This window comes from Gambusia affinis, linkage group LG18, assembly GCF_019740435.1.
Source record: "Gambusia affinis linkage group LG18, SWU_Gaff_1.0, whole genome shotgun sequence".
Classification (NCBI taxonomy): Eukaryota; Metazoa; Chordata; class Actinopteri; order Cyprinodontiformes; family Poeciliidae; genus Gambusia; species Gambusia affinis.
The window spans coordinates 23,562,128-23,578,820 of NC_057885.1; the positions used below are offsets into that span (position 1 = coordinate 23,562,128).

The window sequence follows — 16,693 nt, forward strand, 5'->3', positions numbered from 1 at the left end:
ATCTTTCTGATGCATCTGTGAAATGTTTACACATTTTACTGTCATTTATTTAATGTTAAAGTTTAATTTGTACTACGGTATCTTTTTAGACTTTTTTAACATTATTTAAATTTGTATATTTATTTTACATTCAGAGGAGTTGAGGACATTCAGTGGAGCCGACTATTTAAAAAAAATCTATCTTTGTATTTAATATTAATGTGAGGAAAATATTTACATATTACACTAATCTGTTGAATTATTCTGTAACAGATTTATGAAGGTTCAAAGATTAGTATTATATTTTATTTTAAATATGCATTTTTCAAAAATGTTGAATCTTTTTTATAAATAATTTTTAAAAAATGTATATTTTTTTAAAAACATATTTTTTTTAATAATCTGAAGAATGCTATTTAGGAATACCTGTTATTGTAAAAGTAACATCTTGTGCATATAAATATAAATATATATATATATATATATATATATATATATATATATATATATATATATATATATATATATATATATATATTTATATATATATATATATATATATATATATTTATATATATATATAATGGATGGAGTAACATTAGATTAGATCTACTATCTAATCTAATGTTACTGTATATTACACATATATCTAGTAACACATATAGAAATACATGTATATGACTTGACTGTAACATTAAATAATATATCTTAATTTTGGTGAATTGTTCAATTTATTTGACTCAACATTCAAAATTCAAAGTCAAAAATATTTATTGATTCCAGCCTAAATATTGTTGTAACTCATGACTACCTATAACTTTTACTTTTATATAACTCATATATGTGGCTTCATGTTTTGTTTTTCCTGACTGGCTGCTAATAACAGGACAAACAGGTTGGCTTTGACAAAATGGCCGCTCTGCTTCCTGCTCCATCTTAAATTTGAATTTAATCACATATTGACCTTTGCTTGAATAATACAAAATACAACAATGATTTAAAGGGTTTTTATTTACAATAGTCAAAGTTTAACATCAGTTCACATTAAACATAAAAACATTTATTGATGCTCTAAACAAAAACAAAGAATGGAAAACACACAAAAAATAATTTGTCTAATTTCTTTGGTTTAGTGGAGCATGTTTACTAGTAATGTGACATTTCAGTTTAATCACCAATTCACAGTTTGTTTCAAACCTCTATTCAATCTCATTATTATTTAAACTAATTCTTCATATTTTAAATAATATGAAGGAAGAGAAAATCTCCCTAAAAATCCCAATAATTGTCTTGACCAGCATCCACTGTCTTTGTCTTTATTATTTATTTGTTTATTATTTATTGGTTTGTCTCCCCAAATCATGACTTCACCAGAAATACACCAGATATTTAAATATCAGATATTTAACTCAAACATAACAAACAATCTCAACCTACTAACCTATCATAAAATGATCCATCAAGTTTATTTATATAGTTGGAATAAACTTCATCATCAAAGCATTTCAAGCTGCTTTTCCTCATAAAAACACAAAAGTACAAAAACAGTCAACAATGTAAACGTTACATTTTAACATTTAATCATTTTATTTGTAATGTTTCCAAAGCAGCTCTTAACAGAGATAAAGTGTTTCAGCTGTTTTATAGCTGCTCATTCAAAGACAGTTTATTTAGTTCATCTCAGGATTTAAAGACAGTTTCATTGTTTGCTGGTAAAACCTACAAACATAAACAATATTCAAATGTAAACATACTCAGTATATGACCTGCATTAATCTCTGAAAGTTTCTCCCTGAGTTGAGAATCTGCTAAAACTAGAGATGGAGTTTAGAGTTTATCCACAAACAGGTTTCTACATATTAATAAATCTAATGATTTTCTTCTGTGCATCTTTAATGTTGATCTGATGATCTGCAGGTTTGTGACTTTAATATATAAAAACTGTTGACTTATTTTATCTTGTTTATCTGCAATCAGGTTGCAGCTCAGAAACTTCACTTGTTCCAAAATGTTACTTTAAAAATTGTCATAAATGCAGTAATAAGGTCAATAATTTGGTTGTGAGGTTCAATCTTCTCATTGAAGAGTTAACAAGGAGCAGCTTTGATCATCTCTAAACTTAAATGTTTTTGGTGAATTTAAAAGTTTTATCATTTAATAATTCAGTGGTGGATCTGAAGAGGTTTTTATTCATCCATTTGTGTTTTCATGCATCGTTTACTGTAATGTTCTGCTTTCTGGTTACTGAGGAAAAGTTTTATGATCTGCAGATGATTCAAAATGTGGCTGATAACATTTTACCAAAACCTGGAAATATGTTCACATTTCTGCTTCTGTAATATTTTCACTGGTTGCTTTAAGTTCAAACAAACTTTAATGTTTTGCTGTTTATTTACAAGATTTAAAGTTTCCTGATCTTCTGCAGTTTTATGTCTCATGTTCTCCCATCTCCAGACAATGACCTTTTAAAAACTCTGACCTTTTAAAAACTCTGACCTTTTAAAAACTCTGACCTTTTAAAAACTCTGACCTTTTAAAAACTCTGACCTTTTAAAAACTCTGACTTTTTAAAAACTCTAAAACCAGAAGAAACCGTCTGCAGAATGTTTTCTCCTTTTGTGCCTCATCATCATGAGGAACAGTTTGATTTTAAGACATCAGACAAGAATGTTCTTTGAATGATTCTCAGGTTAAATTAAAGTTATTTATATTCACTCTGTTTTATGTGCATTAATTTTATTCTATATTTTTATTGAGTTTCTTTCTGTTTTAACTGTTTGATCTGATTTGTTTTAAACTCTTTATTGTTTAGAACTTTGAATAATGTTGTAATAATGTTGATTATAATAATCATAATAACTATAAAGTTTGACTTTTTGCATATTTAATGTGACAACAGCAGTTTAATATTGTTTACGATAAATGAACAACTTCCAACTAGAAGATAAACAGATCTGTAGATCTGAAAACAATCATGTTTCACATTTTCTATTAAATTTGGCATCAACATCCTAATAAAGACTTGTGATTTATCAGAGTAATACTCTGATTTAACCACTAGATGTCTCCCTCCAGTTTTACTTTAAGTTGCAAAGTAAAACTTCACCAGACAAAATAAAAATATCAGATTCTGTTAGAAATAATATATAATATTTACAAAAGTCAACAAAAGAACAAAACATGCCTCTAACTATAAATATGGCTTTTTAATAATAACTTGGTTCGAACAAAAACCTTTTAATTCAGGCCCCAAAATCTTTACTTTGTAGAAAGTATTTTGTTTGTTTTTGTTTTTTTAAGTTGTTTTAAAAAAATCCTGCATTGAAAAGTTTTTACAGTTTCTATTATAATTATGCAGCTATTTGAAAATGAATTGTCCTTTTATTCATTCATTCATTCACAGTGTGAAATAGAGAAACAGCTTCAATCTCTCCAGAAAGATTTGAGTTGGTAACCCTGGAGAGCCGCCATATTGGATTTAGATGTTGGCTAATTGAAAAACCAGTTTTTCAATAAGAGCCATTTGATTTCTGAGATGTTAGTATAAAGTATAAAGCATAAATATCACAGTTTTATTCACAGTCTTTAACTTTGCAGCAGCCATTTATTCCTACATTAAACATCAATATGAAGCCAGACTCAGTTCAAGATGATTAATTTAAAAAAGGCTCATCGGTTTGAAAGTATAAATGTCAAATGGATTTTTCTCAATGTGTGCAGATCACTGGACCAAAGTTAGACAAAGATAAGAGACTCTGGAAACCTGAAGAGTTTGATTCACTTCACCATAAATCATCGTTTCTCAACCTTTGACCTTTGAACTCGTTGTCTTTCATATATCTGATCAAATGAACAGATGATTAATTTTCCAGGACCAGATTAAAGAAGAACAGATTAAAGAACATAAATAAGAGACATTTCTTTATGTTCTGATCTTATATATATATTTCTATATCTTGTGTTTGTATGGTTTGTGTTTCCATGGTGACTCATCACCAATCAAGAGGCAAAGTTAATTATGAACACAATCTTTACTCTGACCAGATCATAAAACATTCATCAACAAAACTTCTCTACCTTCTTCAAGCTGAGAGCCTGAAATGAAAAAGTTACTGCAGCTGATTTACAAGATAAAGTTAATATTCAATCTGTTGGGTCTATTTTCAAAGTAATTGATCAATTTATAATTATCTATGTTAATAAATAACCCCTGAGAACATATTTTAATAACAATCTTACATAATGTAACTACAAGAATGCTTATAAAAATATAATATCAAAATGTTCCTTTTTGCAAATTTTTTAAGGTTTCAGTTTTAAGGAGGGAATAATAAATATACATCACTACTGGGGGCTGGACGTTGTAGAAAAGGTGAAATAATGAATTTACTGCTGATTCATAAATTAAAAAAACTAAACAAGTTATAATAAAATCCATAAATATTTGGTTATTTATGTAACAAGAGCATTAAAATTAAGATTCACTGAGAAAAATTAAATTAAAAACCTTTTTTAGGATCAAACTGGGGATCAAATCTGTCAACTTTTACATCTATTAAAAATACTTTTCAAGATAAATTAGTTTTCAAAAGCTGAGTAAGAGATTAAACTACAGAAACATTTATGGACTTAAAATTTTCTTTTTTAACTTACATGATTCTTCATCCTTTTTTAATCTAAAAATAAAATTATTAAATCTTTGCTCTAATATGAAGGACTTGCTTTTGGGTTTAATTCACACAGTTTTTTGTTATTATTCACAGTTCTACCAGTTTTCATACCAACAAGTTGAAGAGATTTCAGATCAGGATGGATGATTCACACATTTAGTTTGGTTCTTCCTGGTTCTGTAAAGGTTCTGCTTCAGCTTCGTTTCCTTGGTTACCATTTCCTCTGTGATCTATGAAACACAAAACAAAATGTTTTCAATAACATCTTCTTCTTCTGATTGTTTGAAATCCCAAAGTTACATTATTATTAAGATGACTTTAATAAAAACAGAAATCTGTCATTTTTAGAAAATTAAGAAAGAAGAAAATTATCATCAATTAGCAAAAAATAAATAAAATATATAAAATAAAGCAGTAAAGTTTTGACTTTTTCTGAAATTATTTGTCTTTCATTTGTTTCCTGATGTTTGTTGACAAAAATAAGAGAATCCAGAAACTGAAACAAATTAAAATAAAAATGTAAACAGTCAAATTAAATTGAATATGTAATTTATATTCAGATGATTCTTGTCAGATTAAATGAATCTTTTGAATTTAACTTTCACAAAATAGAAGAAACGTCTTTCATTAAGATCTAGTTTCTATATTTAATTGGTCAGATGTAATTTTAATCTTAAACATGTTTTAATTAACTATAAACTTCTCTGTTGAAGAAACACAACAAAGAGAAAATCTGAGTTATGAGTTTACAATTTTTAATAGTTTTATTTCTATTGTTGTTTTTGTTTTCTTGATTCTTGGCTGTTTTTCTTTAGTTTTTTCCAGATCTTCTGGTCTAAACCTTCATTTCACTGTTCAGGTCAGTGGGGAAGCTGGTGAACTGGGATTAAACCAGTAAGGTCACCAGTTCATTGCTGCTACATCAAATGATCTGGTCAGTCAGATTCAGTCACCAACAAGAAGTTCAGTTTCCTGGTTTGATGTTCAGCTGTGATGTTCAGTGACTAAAGTCCTTAGTTTAGTTTATCAATGAGCAGGAAAATAAAAAAGTCAATAATTAATAAAAGTTATTACTCCGTAATTCTTCCATTTCCATCCCTCCATCATTTCTCACTTCTTCATTTCGAGCGTTGTTGTTCCGACGTGGAAAAACTGTAACCAACAGAAAGTAAACAGTGAATATTTATCTTAACACAAAATATAAATAAGTGACAATATTTAATTCTTCTTAACAGTTTTTGTCTGTTAAAATGTTTCATCAACCTGGGCAGCAGAAAGGCTACAATAAACAACAAAGACCTAAAAGAGAATAAAGTTACTCATAATGGTTTCTAGTTTTATTATTTTATTTTCAGACAAACACCAACAGATATTAATAAATATGTGAAACTGCAGAACTTTTCTTCTTCATGTTTATCAAAACAGATCCATGTTTCTGTTTTATTTCTCTTCAGCTTCACATCAGTTTTTGAAAACTATTAAAATCTATATTTCCTATCAATTTAAATATGCATTTATGGAGATTATTAGTTATTAATTCACCAAAATCCTGCAAGATTAACAAAGACAAAGACTGACTTACTTTGTTCACGTTTCCACCAACATACAACACAGAATGTGATGGAGATGAGGATGAGTGATACAACAACACCAACAACACAAGCAACACCACAGCCATTAACTCCAGGATCAGGTCCTGTGACAAAAAAGAAAAACAGGTTTTTAATATTCTGTTTTTGAATATTATGAATTCAATTTTGCATATTTTTGTTTATTAATGAGATCAAAGTTGTGAAGCAACAGTCACCTCATCATTCAGGGGTCAACATTTACTGCAACACACACACACACACACACACACACACACACCCCACCCACACACACAGGTCCAGTTGTGGATGTGAGATAAAAGTTGAAGAAAAAACTTCCTGAAAGGCAGGAAGATTAAAAACTGGATTTCCACCAGTTTGGTTCTTTCTTTGGTTCCTTTGTTCCAGATTTCTGAAGATGGGATGTTGATTTATTCAAATAATATTAATCAAGTTTTCACACCATAGAAATGCTTTAATATGTTCAGGAAGGAAAACAGTTTTAGTCATTTTATTTGTTATTTACTCCAACAATTGTACAAAGAAATGTGATTAACCTGATAAATAAATGATCCATTTAGAGATCAAATCAACCAATCTATTGAGAAACAAAACATTTTACTATTCTACTAATTTATCCACATTTAAGTAAAATACTAATTTAATCAATACAGTTATTGGCTCTTATTGTCTCAGTAGGTAAAGATAGAAACATTGATGGACTGAAGTTATGTAAAGTATTTCCAGTCATACTGACCTCTCAACACTGCAAACACATTCACCCATTCATTCTCACTAACACACACACCCACATTCATACACCTGTATGCAGATCAATAAGTATTGAGGAGTTATCTGCCTTGCCCAGCTGCACATCAACATGACAATAGGAAAAGCTGGAAGACAAATATTCAACCCAATGAGCCTCAATGGCTTCAGGTAACAAAGAAAATCTAAAACTAAGTCAGAGTCCCAGTAACCACTGGTTATCTAGTTAAACATATTTACCTTTAGTAGCAGGCGAGGTGACTTGTTTTTCATTTTTATCTGTTGAGGAATTACATTAAGTGTTAGACACACTGCAAACACTTTCACCAATTCACTCTCACTAACACACACACACACACACACACACACACACACGCACACCCACACGCACACACACACACACACACACACATTCATACACCTATATGCAGATCAATAAGTATTTAAGAGTTATCTGCCTTGCCCAAGGGCACATCAACATGTGACCAGTGGAAACTGGGAGACAACAACTATATCCACTGAGTCACAGTCGCTGTGACAGAAACATTTGATTATCAGTTATTAAGATATTTACCTCCAGATATAGGGATATGGTCGTGGTTTTCTTTTTCATCAACTGTTGAGGAATCACATTAAATGTTAAAGAAATCAACATTTGTATCTATTTTATTTTAAATGATTCTGATTCAATAAAGCTCACCAACAACCAGAGTAACAATTCTCTCATCTGAGAGATCAGGCCCACGACGAACAAAGCACGTGTAAATCCCAGCATCGTTCTTCGTTACCTTGGCCAACGTGAGGGAAACGTCACCGTGTTCAATCATTGTATGGTTCAGAATGGTTCGATCTTTGTATCTTTCATCTTGAGATTCTTGGTGATCATCTCCATAGAGAAACAAGTGTACAGTTTTACTGAAGTTGAACATCCACTCAACTACAGCATCTCTCACATCATCTGGGGGCTTCACACTGCATGGTAGAACAACGTCGGATCCCACTTGTGCCTTTATTGGACCTTCAGAACCAGTAAGATTATATTTTCCTGGAAAGATAAACAATGATTTTAAAATGACTGAACTCCTGATGATGTCCAGTTTGTTGCTCAACTATTATCCTTTAATGCTTACAGTTGTGAAAACTGTTGGGACAACACAGGATTATTGAGTTCTTTCAAAACAAAAGCTCACATTTTTTCTGTTTTGTTTTTGTTTGTTCACAAATTGATGATTAGTCATTTTTTTATCAATCTCTGGAAAAGAAAACCAGAAAATACTCATTTAATTAAAATAAATATTGACATTTTACCAGAAGAAAAAGTAACATCTGTCCCATAACAGCTGGAGTTAAACCCTGTTATAAAGGACAGGTATTTTAATAACTGATAAAAACTGTAAACCCTTATTTGTTTTATTGTTAAGAGTTTCTCCAAACCTTCAGTTTTAGTGAAGTGATCAGTTCCAGCAAATTGATCTATGAAAAGATCAGAGACAAAATGAGTCACAGAGTTATTGAGGAGCAAAGATCGGCTTTTATGGTCTAATGTAACAAAACGAGACACTGATCAATTTACTGATGACATTTATATTTTGAGATAATAAAAAAGACTTCTAATTCAAGAACTTGAACCCTCCATCAATAAAAACAAATATCTAAAGAGGGTCATTGACAGTTTCCATCAGTAAAGCTGTGAACAGAGAAAGAGCAGAGCTGCAGGGGAAACTGAGGTCAGTTAAATCACCAGTTACTGCTGGGAAACTAAAAAACGTTTTTGATCATCAAATAGTTTGGAGGATCATTTAACAAAGTTTGTGCAGGTCAGAACTTCATGGGTAGACTTCTTAAAAAATGTGTTTCACTCCTCAAAGTGAATTCAGTTCTTCATAAGTTTCATGAGGATTTTCCTCGGACTATAATAGATATTGTAATATTTGTTTTATATATCGTCTGTGCTATTTAGGAGGTTTATAACCTCATAAACATTATCTATTGATAAAAGATAAAAATGGAGCATTTTAGCTTTGAGCACAAATAAATTCAAAATGGAAGCTTTGCATTAAGTTCATCCATTTCTATGGATGGAGTGTGTGTGTGTGTGTTTTTTTTAGGTTTACGGCACAACGTTACTCAGGATAAATTAAGACCTGAGACATTTTCTGTACAGGCTGTATTATCGAAGCAGTTTTCTTTACACTTATTCTAAATGTTTGAGGAGGTAAAACATCCTGAAATTCATATATACACGATTACGATCAGACTAAGATTGTCTTAAAGCGGATCATCAACTGGCTGCTGCAGATTTGCGACACTATATTTTATATTAATTATTAGTTTATTTGCGGAACCGAAACATCTATAAAAATATGGACAGAAAGCCTGAACTAAACTGCTGAACTAAACTACCTGGATATCAAATTATTTATATTTTAAGTTTACACAAGTTCAGTAACTTTTAGTGTTATTTTAAGATATAACCGTCATGCAGTGTTCACCACTAAGAGAAAAGAATGAAAGGTTTCTTTTCCTTGAGAACACCTTAACGTACCTTGATCTGCGACGGGCAGAAAACTGATCAACCCGAAGATAACCGGAAAACATCTCATGACGTAAACCTTTCTGATGAAGAGCAGATTTCTGATTTTCTTTTAAGTATTTAATAAAGATTGGATAAGTACTCGAAATCTCGAAATGGCCGAGATGTCGTCGAGTGAAAACCAATTGAAATTATACTTTCTCTTTCATTTGTGTGTGTGTGTGTGTGTGTGTGTGTGTGTGTGTGTGTGTGTGTGTGCGTGTGTGTGTGCGTGCGTGTGCGTGTGTGTAGGTGTGCGTGTGTGTATGTGTGTGTATGTGTGTGGGGGTGGGGGGCGGGGTGTGCTCTTAGTCCCGGAAGCTTCAAAGTTTTAATATTGTTAATTAAGGAAGCGGGATAGGAGTCATAAAGTCTGCATGTTAATTTATTATTCAATCCTCAGTTTAACCATTGAGACATAGATCATCATTAAACAGTACAACACAACCATCCATACAACAAACTACATAGTTAAACAGAGCATTTAAAAACACAAGAACAACTTCAAGTTCAGTTCAGATTCAAATTCAAAAATACTTAATTGATCCTAAAGGGAAATTAAATCTTGTTGTAACTCAAATTAATTCAGATTCATTATAGATCTTGATGGCTGTTGGCAGGAAAGACCTGCTATTGTATTGTAGTCTGTATTACAGTAAATCTGTCCCAAGAGTCTCATGAAGAGGATGGTCAGGATTGTCCATCATTTTCTTGATTTTATGAAGAATCCTTCTTTACATTGTCATCTTCACAGGTCCCACATTTGTCCCCAGAACAGAACCAGAACTCTTTATCAGACTGCTGAGCCTTTTTAGGTCCCTGCTCTGATGCTGCTGCTCCAACAGATGGCGGCAGAAGAGACGATGCTCTCAACAACAGACTTAACCTCTAGAACCCGACGGACCCACCGGTGGCTCCGTCGGGTTCTAGAGGTTCAAGATCTGCAGTGTCCTGGTGCAAAAGGATCTCAGCTTCCTCCAGTCTGCTCAGTCTAGTTAAATAAATTGTGCAAATAGTTGCATTAGTTTTTTATGTTTACCAGGCAATACTTTTCTTTGTTCTTGTATTGCTACATAAAAAGAAAATCCAAGTAAAGTGAACTTTATTTTGTCAAGCAGATTACGCAAAACTGAAGTTTGTGTAAATTACTCAACCTTTTTAGTGTCGTAAACAAAATTTGCAAATACACTGTAAAATCTTGCATTACATTAAAAAAAATGTGTTACAAAGGCTCGGGTGTTGATTACTTTGGACTGGGAGGGAGGTGCGCCACCCGGTGGCGAGTTCGTTATAGCACGTTCAGCTGCTGCAGAGGCATTATAGCTCTGAGAATGGGGACACGCAGCTGCTGCTTACGGTTTCGGTTGAGGTCGATGTGCGTTCTTGACTCACTGTAAGTAATTGCTGTTACATGTACCAAGGCAGTTCATTTAGTAGTTCCGTCTGTATTACATGTTGATGTTGTATTCATAAGAGTCGCCGGTTTAATGCGACCTTTACTAACTCCATGTGGGTTAGCCTGTTAGCTCTCGGTTGTAGCATTGAATATACGTGTAGTCAGTATATGGCCAGCAGATGTCACTGCGGTAACTTGTACTTGATAGTGTGTACAGTGAATTAACGTGGGCTTTATTTCTGTTATGATTTAGACCACATCACCTCACTTCCATAACCACATCCTCAACTCCAAGCCTACCTTCTGCTGCATATCTGTACTACTGCTGTAACCACGAATTAAAGAGAGATTCTCAAGTGGGAAACCCCCTCCTCAGTTTGTCCTGATCGACACACAGTGGCGAGTGTAAACGTTCCACCAGCCTCAAGCATGGACCTTACCAAGCTCCGCCCACAACCGACCCACGTGACCGCAAGTCTCACAAGCAAAGCCTCGTAGCGCATTGTTTCTATGTAAACATGACTCCATTAGTGCATCATTTCTACCGGATTTTCACAATATATCAGCTACTAGAATGGACAGAGGAAATAACAAGTTCATGTCATCAACTGGGAGGAGGTTACTGGTTTCTCAGTCACAAGCTGGTTGCAAACCTGAGGCCAGCAGGTGTCAGTCAGTCAGTTATGGTAGATCTGAAATTTGGTTTGATGACCTCAATATGAGAAGCTACAGACTGTTAAGAGGAACCAAAGAGCTCTGTTAAGGTAAAGAAGCCATTTGTTTGTTAAAAGTTTATTAAATCTATTAGTTCTATTTGATGTTTGTTATGAATGACGATGCGACCGTCACAAACGAACGACGTAATTAGTCCAACCTTTAGAAACTACAGCGGCTGTAATGAGCCACAGCAAATGTAAACAAAGGTAAAATAACCCGAACAGGTGATAAGCCCAAAACCACTCGTACCTCTTTACTCTCTCTCTCTCTTTGTAGTTTAAACACACTTGTTACCATGGCAACCACCTGCGCCCCACAAGACGAGCAAAGATTACGTTAAAAACAAAACATTCAGTCCGTTACGATATCAAGTTTCCAGGCTTGATATTTATTTCTGGATTATTAATCAGCGCTTCCCTGAACACAGCGATGGTTGATTGACCAGCTGTACTTTGTGCTAGAGAGGCTAACACGAGTAACAGTTTAGTCCAAAGCTTTTTCTGCTAAAATAAAATCTTTAGTGTGTGTCAGGTGCATATTGATCTGTTTAGCTAACGTAAGACTGTGTAGCAGACAAGCTTCAAGATGTAGAAGTTGTATCAGAACTGCTATTATGCTGTACTTAGCTAACGGGAAGCGTGAGTTTGTGAGACGGCCACCCACGTGACCACGTAGAATGTGCATCAGCCAATGAAAAGCGGCCCCTCTGGTAAGGTCCATAAACATAGATCCTCCGCTACAATATGAGTATGTTGCAATTACTTAATCAGCACTAGTTTTTTTATTATTATTATTATTTTACTAGAAAGAACTTAAATAAAAATAAAATGCTTGATTTAAACAGTTCCTGGCTCCTGCTATTTATTTGTTTCTCTGCTCAAGCTTTGACAGAAAATATAGTAAACAATGATAGTTTATTCACTATTTTTAAATAAAACAACGTATTTATTTACAAGTCTACATCCTCAGATAAAGCAGGATCATAAAAATGAGCATAAAACTCAATCATGCTGTAGTTTCATGTATGCAAATATAAATGCCACAAACTAGCCAAAAAGTGCTCAGCTGTTCTGAAAGTAACCTCGTTCTAGATCAGGGGTCTCAGACTCGCGGGCCAACTGCGGCCCTCGGGACGATAGTTTGTGGCCCCCACCTTAATATGAAAGTTTAATGTTAGTGTGGCCCGCGAGTTTGATATGATTGGCACTTTTCAGTGTTGTGTGCGGAGCTGAACTAACTTACCAATCACAGTGCTTCAAATGGAGCTCATTGACCCGCAGTGCCACTCTGAACTCAAAGCCAAGTTCAGGGAGGTGAGTGGAAAAGCAGACAAGCTTGGGCAATTTTTGAGAGAATTGCCACCCAGCTTCCCTGAGCTTTCCCAAATGTTCAAGCGGACCATGTGTCTTTTTGGGAGCACATACTTGTGCGAAAAGCTCTTCTCTACCTTGAACTTCAATAAGTCCAAGTACAGGTCCAGACTTACTGACGAGCATCTTCAAGCTCTACTTAGGGTCTCGACTGCCTCCTTCCTTAAGCCAAATGTGGCTCGGCTATGCGAGAGGAAGCGCTGTTTAGAAACAGTTTATAAACTGTTATATTCATAACAGTTTATGTTCAATGTTCCATTCATGTTCAGAAAGTTAAAGGTTAAAGAACTGTTAATACAGCCATTTGAATCTGAATTATAATAATTATATTTATCTAGTCTTCTATAGCTGCTGTGTTATTATTATATTTTATTTATTTATTACTGATTTTTTTTTTTTCTTATGAATTGTTAATTTATTTATTTTTTCATCTTATTTTGTGTTTAAAAAATAAAAATAAAGACATTTGATAACATTGGAATGTTTTTGTAAGAGCTTTTCTTGTGGAAAACCCGATGCGGCCCAGCCTCACCCAGACTCTACCTCCATTGGCCCCCAGGGAAATTGAGTTTGAGACCCCTGTTCTAGATGAACTGGCTCCATAGATGAGGCTTTGGAGTTTACCTTTAATCATCTTAAAACAAATTTTTGTGACAAATAAAAAAGTGGTTTAATTTCTTCCTGCTGCTGAAGCCTCATTGCATTGTGGGATACCTTTCTGCCCAATCCCTACTGTCATATATAAACCAATCCCTCAACAGAATCAATTATTGCAACATTTACAAATTTACAAAATAATGAAGTTATGGATTGTACTATTTAATCCTCCTGTTATGTTCCGGGTCAAATTGACCTGCTTTAAAGTTAAAATTATTTTTTTTAAGTAGTTGGAAGCATTATTTCTGCATGAAACTTTTTCTATTTGTATTAACAGATGCACTCTCTATATAAATTGAAAATGTATTCATTTTACACATTTGCACCAACTCTTGGGTCTACTTTTTACATATACCATTCTGGTCAATTTGACCCGGCAGTCAAGTTGAAGGGTAAAAAGGATGAAAAAGTGTCCAATTCTATATGTTTCCTTGCAGCTATGAACCACATTTCACCACATACACAAACACACACACACATACACACCACACATATACATGCACATGCCGACACACACAAGCTCACTTTTTCACTATTCTCTTTACTTCACTAGGAAATTGCGAGAAATAGATAGATGTAGATAGATAGATAGATCTTTATTGTTATTGTCACAAGAACAACGAAATTTAATAAGTGCCATCAGTCAGTGCATATGCTTAAAAAACTGTCTCACAATTTACACACAATGTAAGAAATACATAACAAATAACTGATAAAAATCTAATAATTAAGAATAGCCACATTCACAACCATTAATCATTCATGATGATTAATGGTTGTTTTTGATTGCATTTAGTTTTGTTATTGCTGTAGGGTAAAAACTGTCTCTGAGACGGTTGGTTCTTGTTCTGATTGCTCTGTATCATCTGCCTGAAGCTACAGTGTCAATACAGTTCTTGATATAGCACAGTACACTGTCTGTAAAAACCTCCAGGTCCTGATGTTCAAAAACATCCCAGTTTGTCCTGTTGAAACAGTCCTGCAGCTGCTGTTTTGCATCCTGGGGCCAGGATTTGATGGTTTTAGAGATGGTTGGAGCGGTTTTCCTGAGGGGGGCATAAGCAGGAATTAAATGCAGGGACAGGTGATCGGACTGACCCAGGTGTGGAAGTGGTCTAGGCCTGTAGCCTAGCTTGATGTTGGAGTACACTTTGTCCAGAGTGTTAGCCTCTCTTGTAGCACACATTACATGCTGGTGGAATTTGTCTTCAAGTCTGCATGGTTGAAGTCCCCCGCTATGATGTGCACAGCATCTGGAAAAAGTTAGGGTTAGCTAACAATATGTATATATATATATATTGCTCTGCTCTAAACACCAGAGCAATTGAGGCCCAGATCTACCACACCAGACAAGACCCAAGGTGTAGGTTGTGCAAGGAGGCCCCTGAGACAGTCCAACACATAACAGCAGGGTGCAAGGTACTGGCAGGGAAAGAATACATGGAACGACACAACCAAGTGGCAGGCATAGTGTACAGAAACATCTGTGCAGAATATGGACTGGAACCCCCAAGAACAAAGTGGGAAACACCCCCGAAGGTAGTGGAGAATGACCGAGCTAAGATCCTGTGGGACTTCCAGATCCAGACAGACAAAATGGTGAGGGCGAACCAACCAGACATAGTCGTGGTGGATAAACAACAGAGGAAAGCCGTTGTGGTGGATGTGGCAATACCAAGTGACTGCAACATCAGGAAAAAGGAGCATGAGAAACTAGAGAAATACCAGGGCCTAAGGGAGGAACTGGAGAGGGCCTGGAAGGTGAAGACCACAGTGGTGCCTGTGGTCATCGGGACCCTCGGGGCAGTCACCCCCAAACTGGAACAGTGGCTACAACAGATCCCAGGAACAACATCAGACATCTCAGTCCAGAAATGTGCAGTCCTAGGCACAGCCAAGATACTGCGCAGAACCCTCAAGCTCCCAGGCCTCTGGTAGAGGACCCGAGGTAAGAGGATGAGAGAGAAGACCATCCGCAGTGGGTGAGAAGCGTTTTTTTTAATGTGTAATGTTGTAATGAGATTGTCGGGTTCCAGGATTTTTTTTGGGGTGGGGGTGGGGTGGGGTTCTTGCTGCTTCACCGTTTGTCCAGCAGATGGCGCCAGAGGCTGCTTACCTGGAAAGGTGTGCCCATGGTTCTACACACCTGTCCTCAATCATCTCATTACTTCCTGGAGTATAAGAGAAGCTGACTGCCAGCACTTCGACGCCTGTGTGTTAACCTTCTATGGTGCTCTGAGTCCCCCAGAACTAGCTCTCTGAGATTTTTTCTTAGAGAAATTTTTTCAGTAATTCCTTGTTGTACTTCTTCAGGTGTGTCCCTGTGAAGCCATGGATTCCCCTTGAGAAGATCTAGTCCTGGCTTTTGCTTCCCTCGTGACGCCGTGGAACTTACCCATTGGTTGCCCGAGTTCCACCTCTCCTGTTTAATTATCAGCGTGTCCTGTTTTCTCTGGCTGGCAGTGCACCACTCCTCTGTGTCCCTTCACACCAGAGCTATCCTGTCCTCGTTGTCCAACATGTAGCCTCCACTCTGCTCAGCCGAGCCACCTTCTGGAAACTGGACCACTTTAGGATTTTCAATTAAACCGCAGTCCTGAACCGCAGTTGAACGCCCCCAGACTGAGATCATCATCTCCACAAGTAAGATTGCTCTAATTCATTCTCACAACTCCCCTTTCCAAATACTTAACACTCAGCGTCTCTCCTCGGTGTCCCGTAGTGTGCAAGAATCCTTCAAGAATCCTTCCCTGGGACCACACTCACATTCATTCAGATTTATCTTTGTATTTCAATAAACAGTCTTTCACTGATTTTCTGTTCTCCTGTGGTGTTCTGCATGTGGGCAAAGAAAATAGACCCATACATGACAGAGATATTATAAGTTTAACAGTTCCATCAAACCTTTATGTAAACTAGCAATAAAATATGCCAAACTAAATTTACTGACTTCACAGGATGTGAACAGTCACAAT

At 35.1% G+C, this 16,693-nt stretch overlaps 1 protein-coding gene across 1 annotated transcript; it reads right to left on the reverse strand.

Moving 5' to 3' along the window:
- Window positions 1-984: 984 nt before the first annotated feature.
- Window positions 985-9,708, reverse strand: LOC122821044 (butyrophilin subfamily 3 member A2-like). Its single transcript, XM_044098879.1, has 8 exons — window positions 9,552-9,708; window positions 8,441-8,479; window positions 7,707-8,051; window positions 7,581-7,622; window positions 7,247-7,285; window positions 6,232-6,345; window positions 5,724-5,801; window positions 985-4,879 (listed from the first exon to the last, which is right to left on the reverse strand). Exons 1-8 carry the CDS (start codon window positions 9,607-9,609, stop codon window positions 4,806-4,808), a joined length of 789 nt encoding a protein of 262 aa, XP_043954814.1. The 5' UTR covers window positions 9,610-9,708; the 3' UTR covers window positions 985-4,805.
- Between the last annotated feature and the right edge of the window lie 6,985 nt (window positions 9,709-16,693).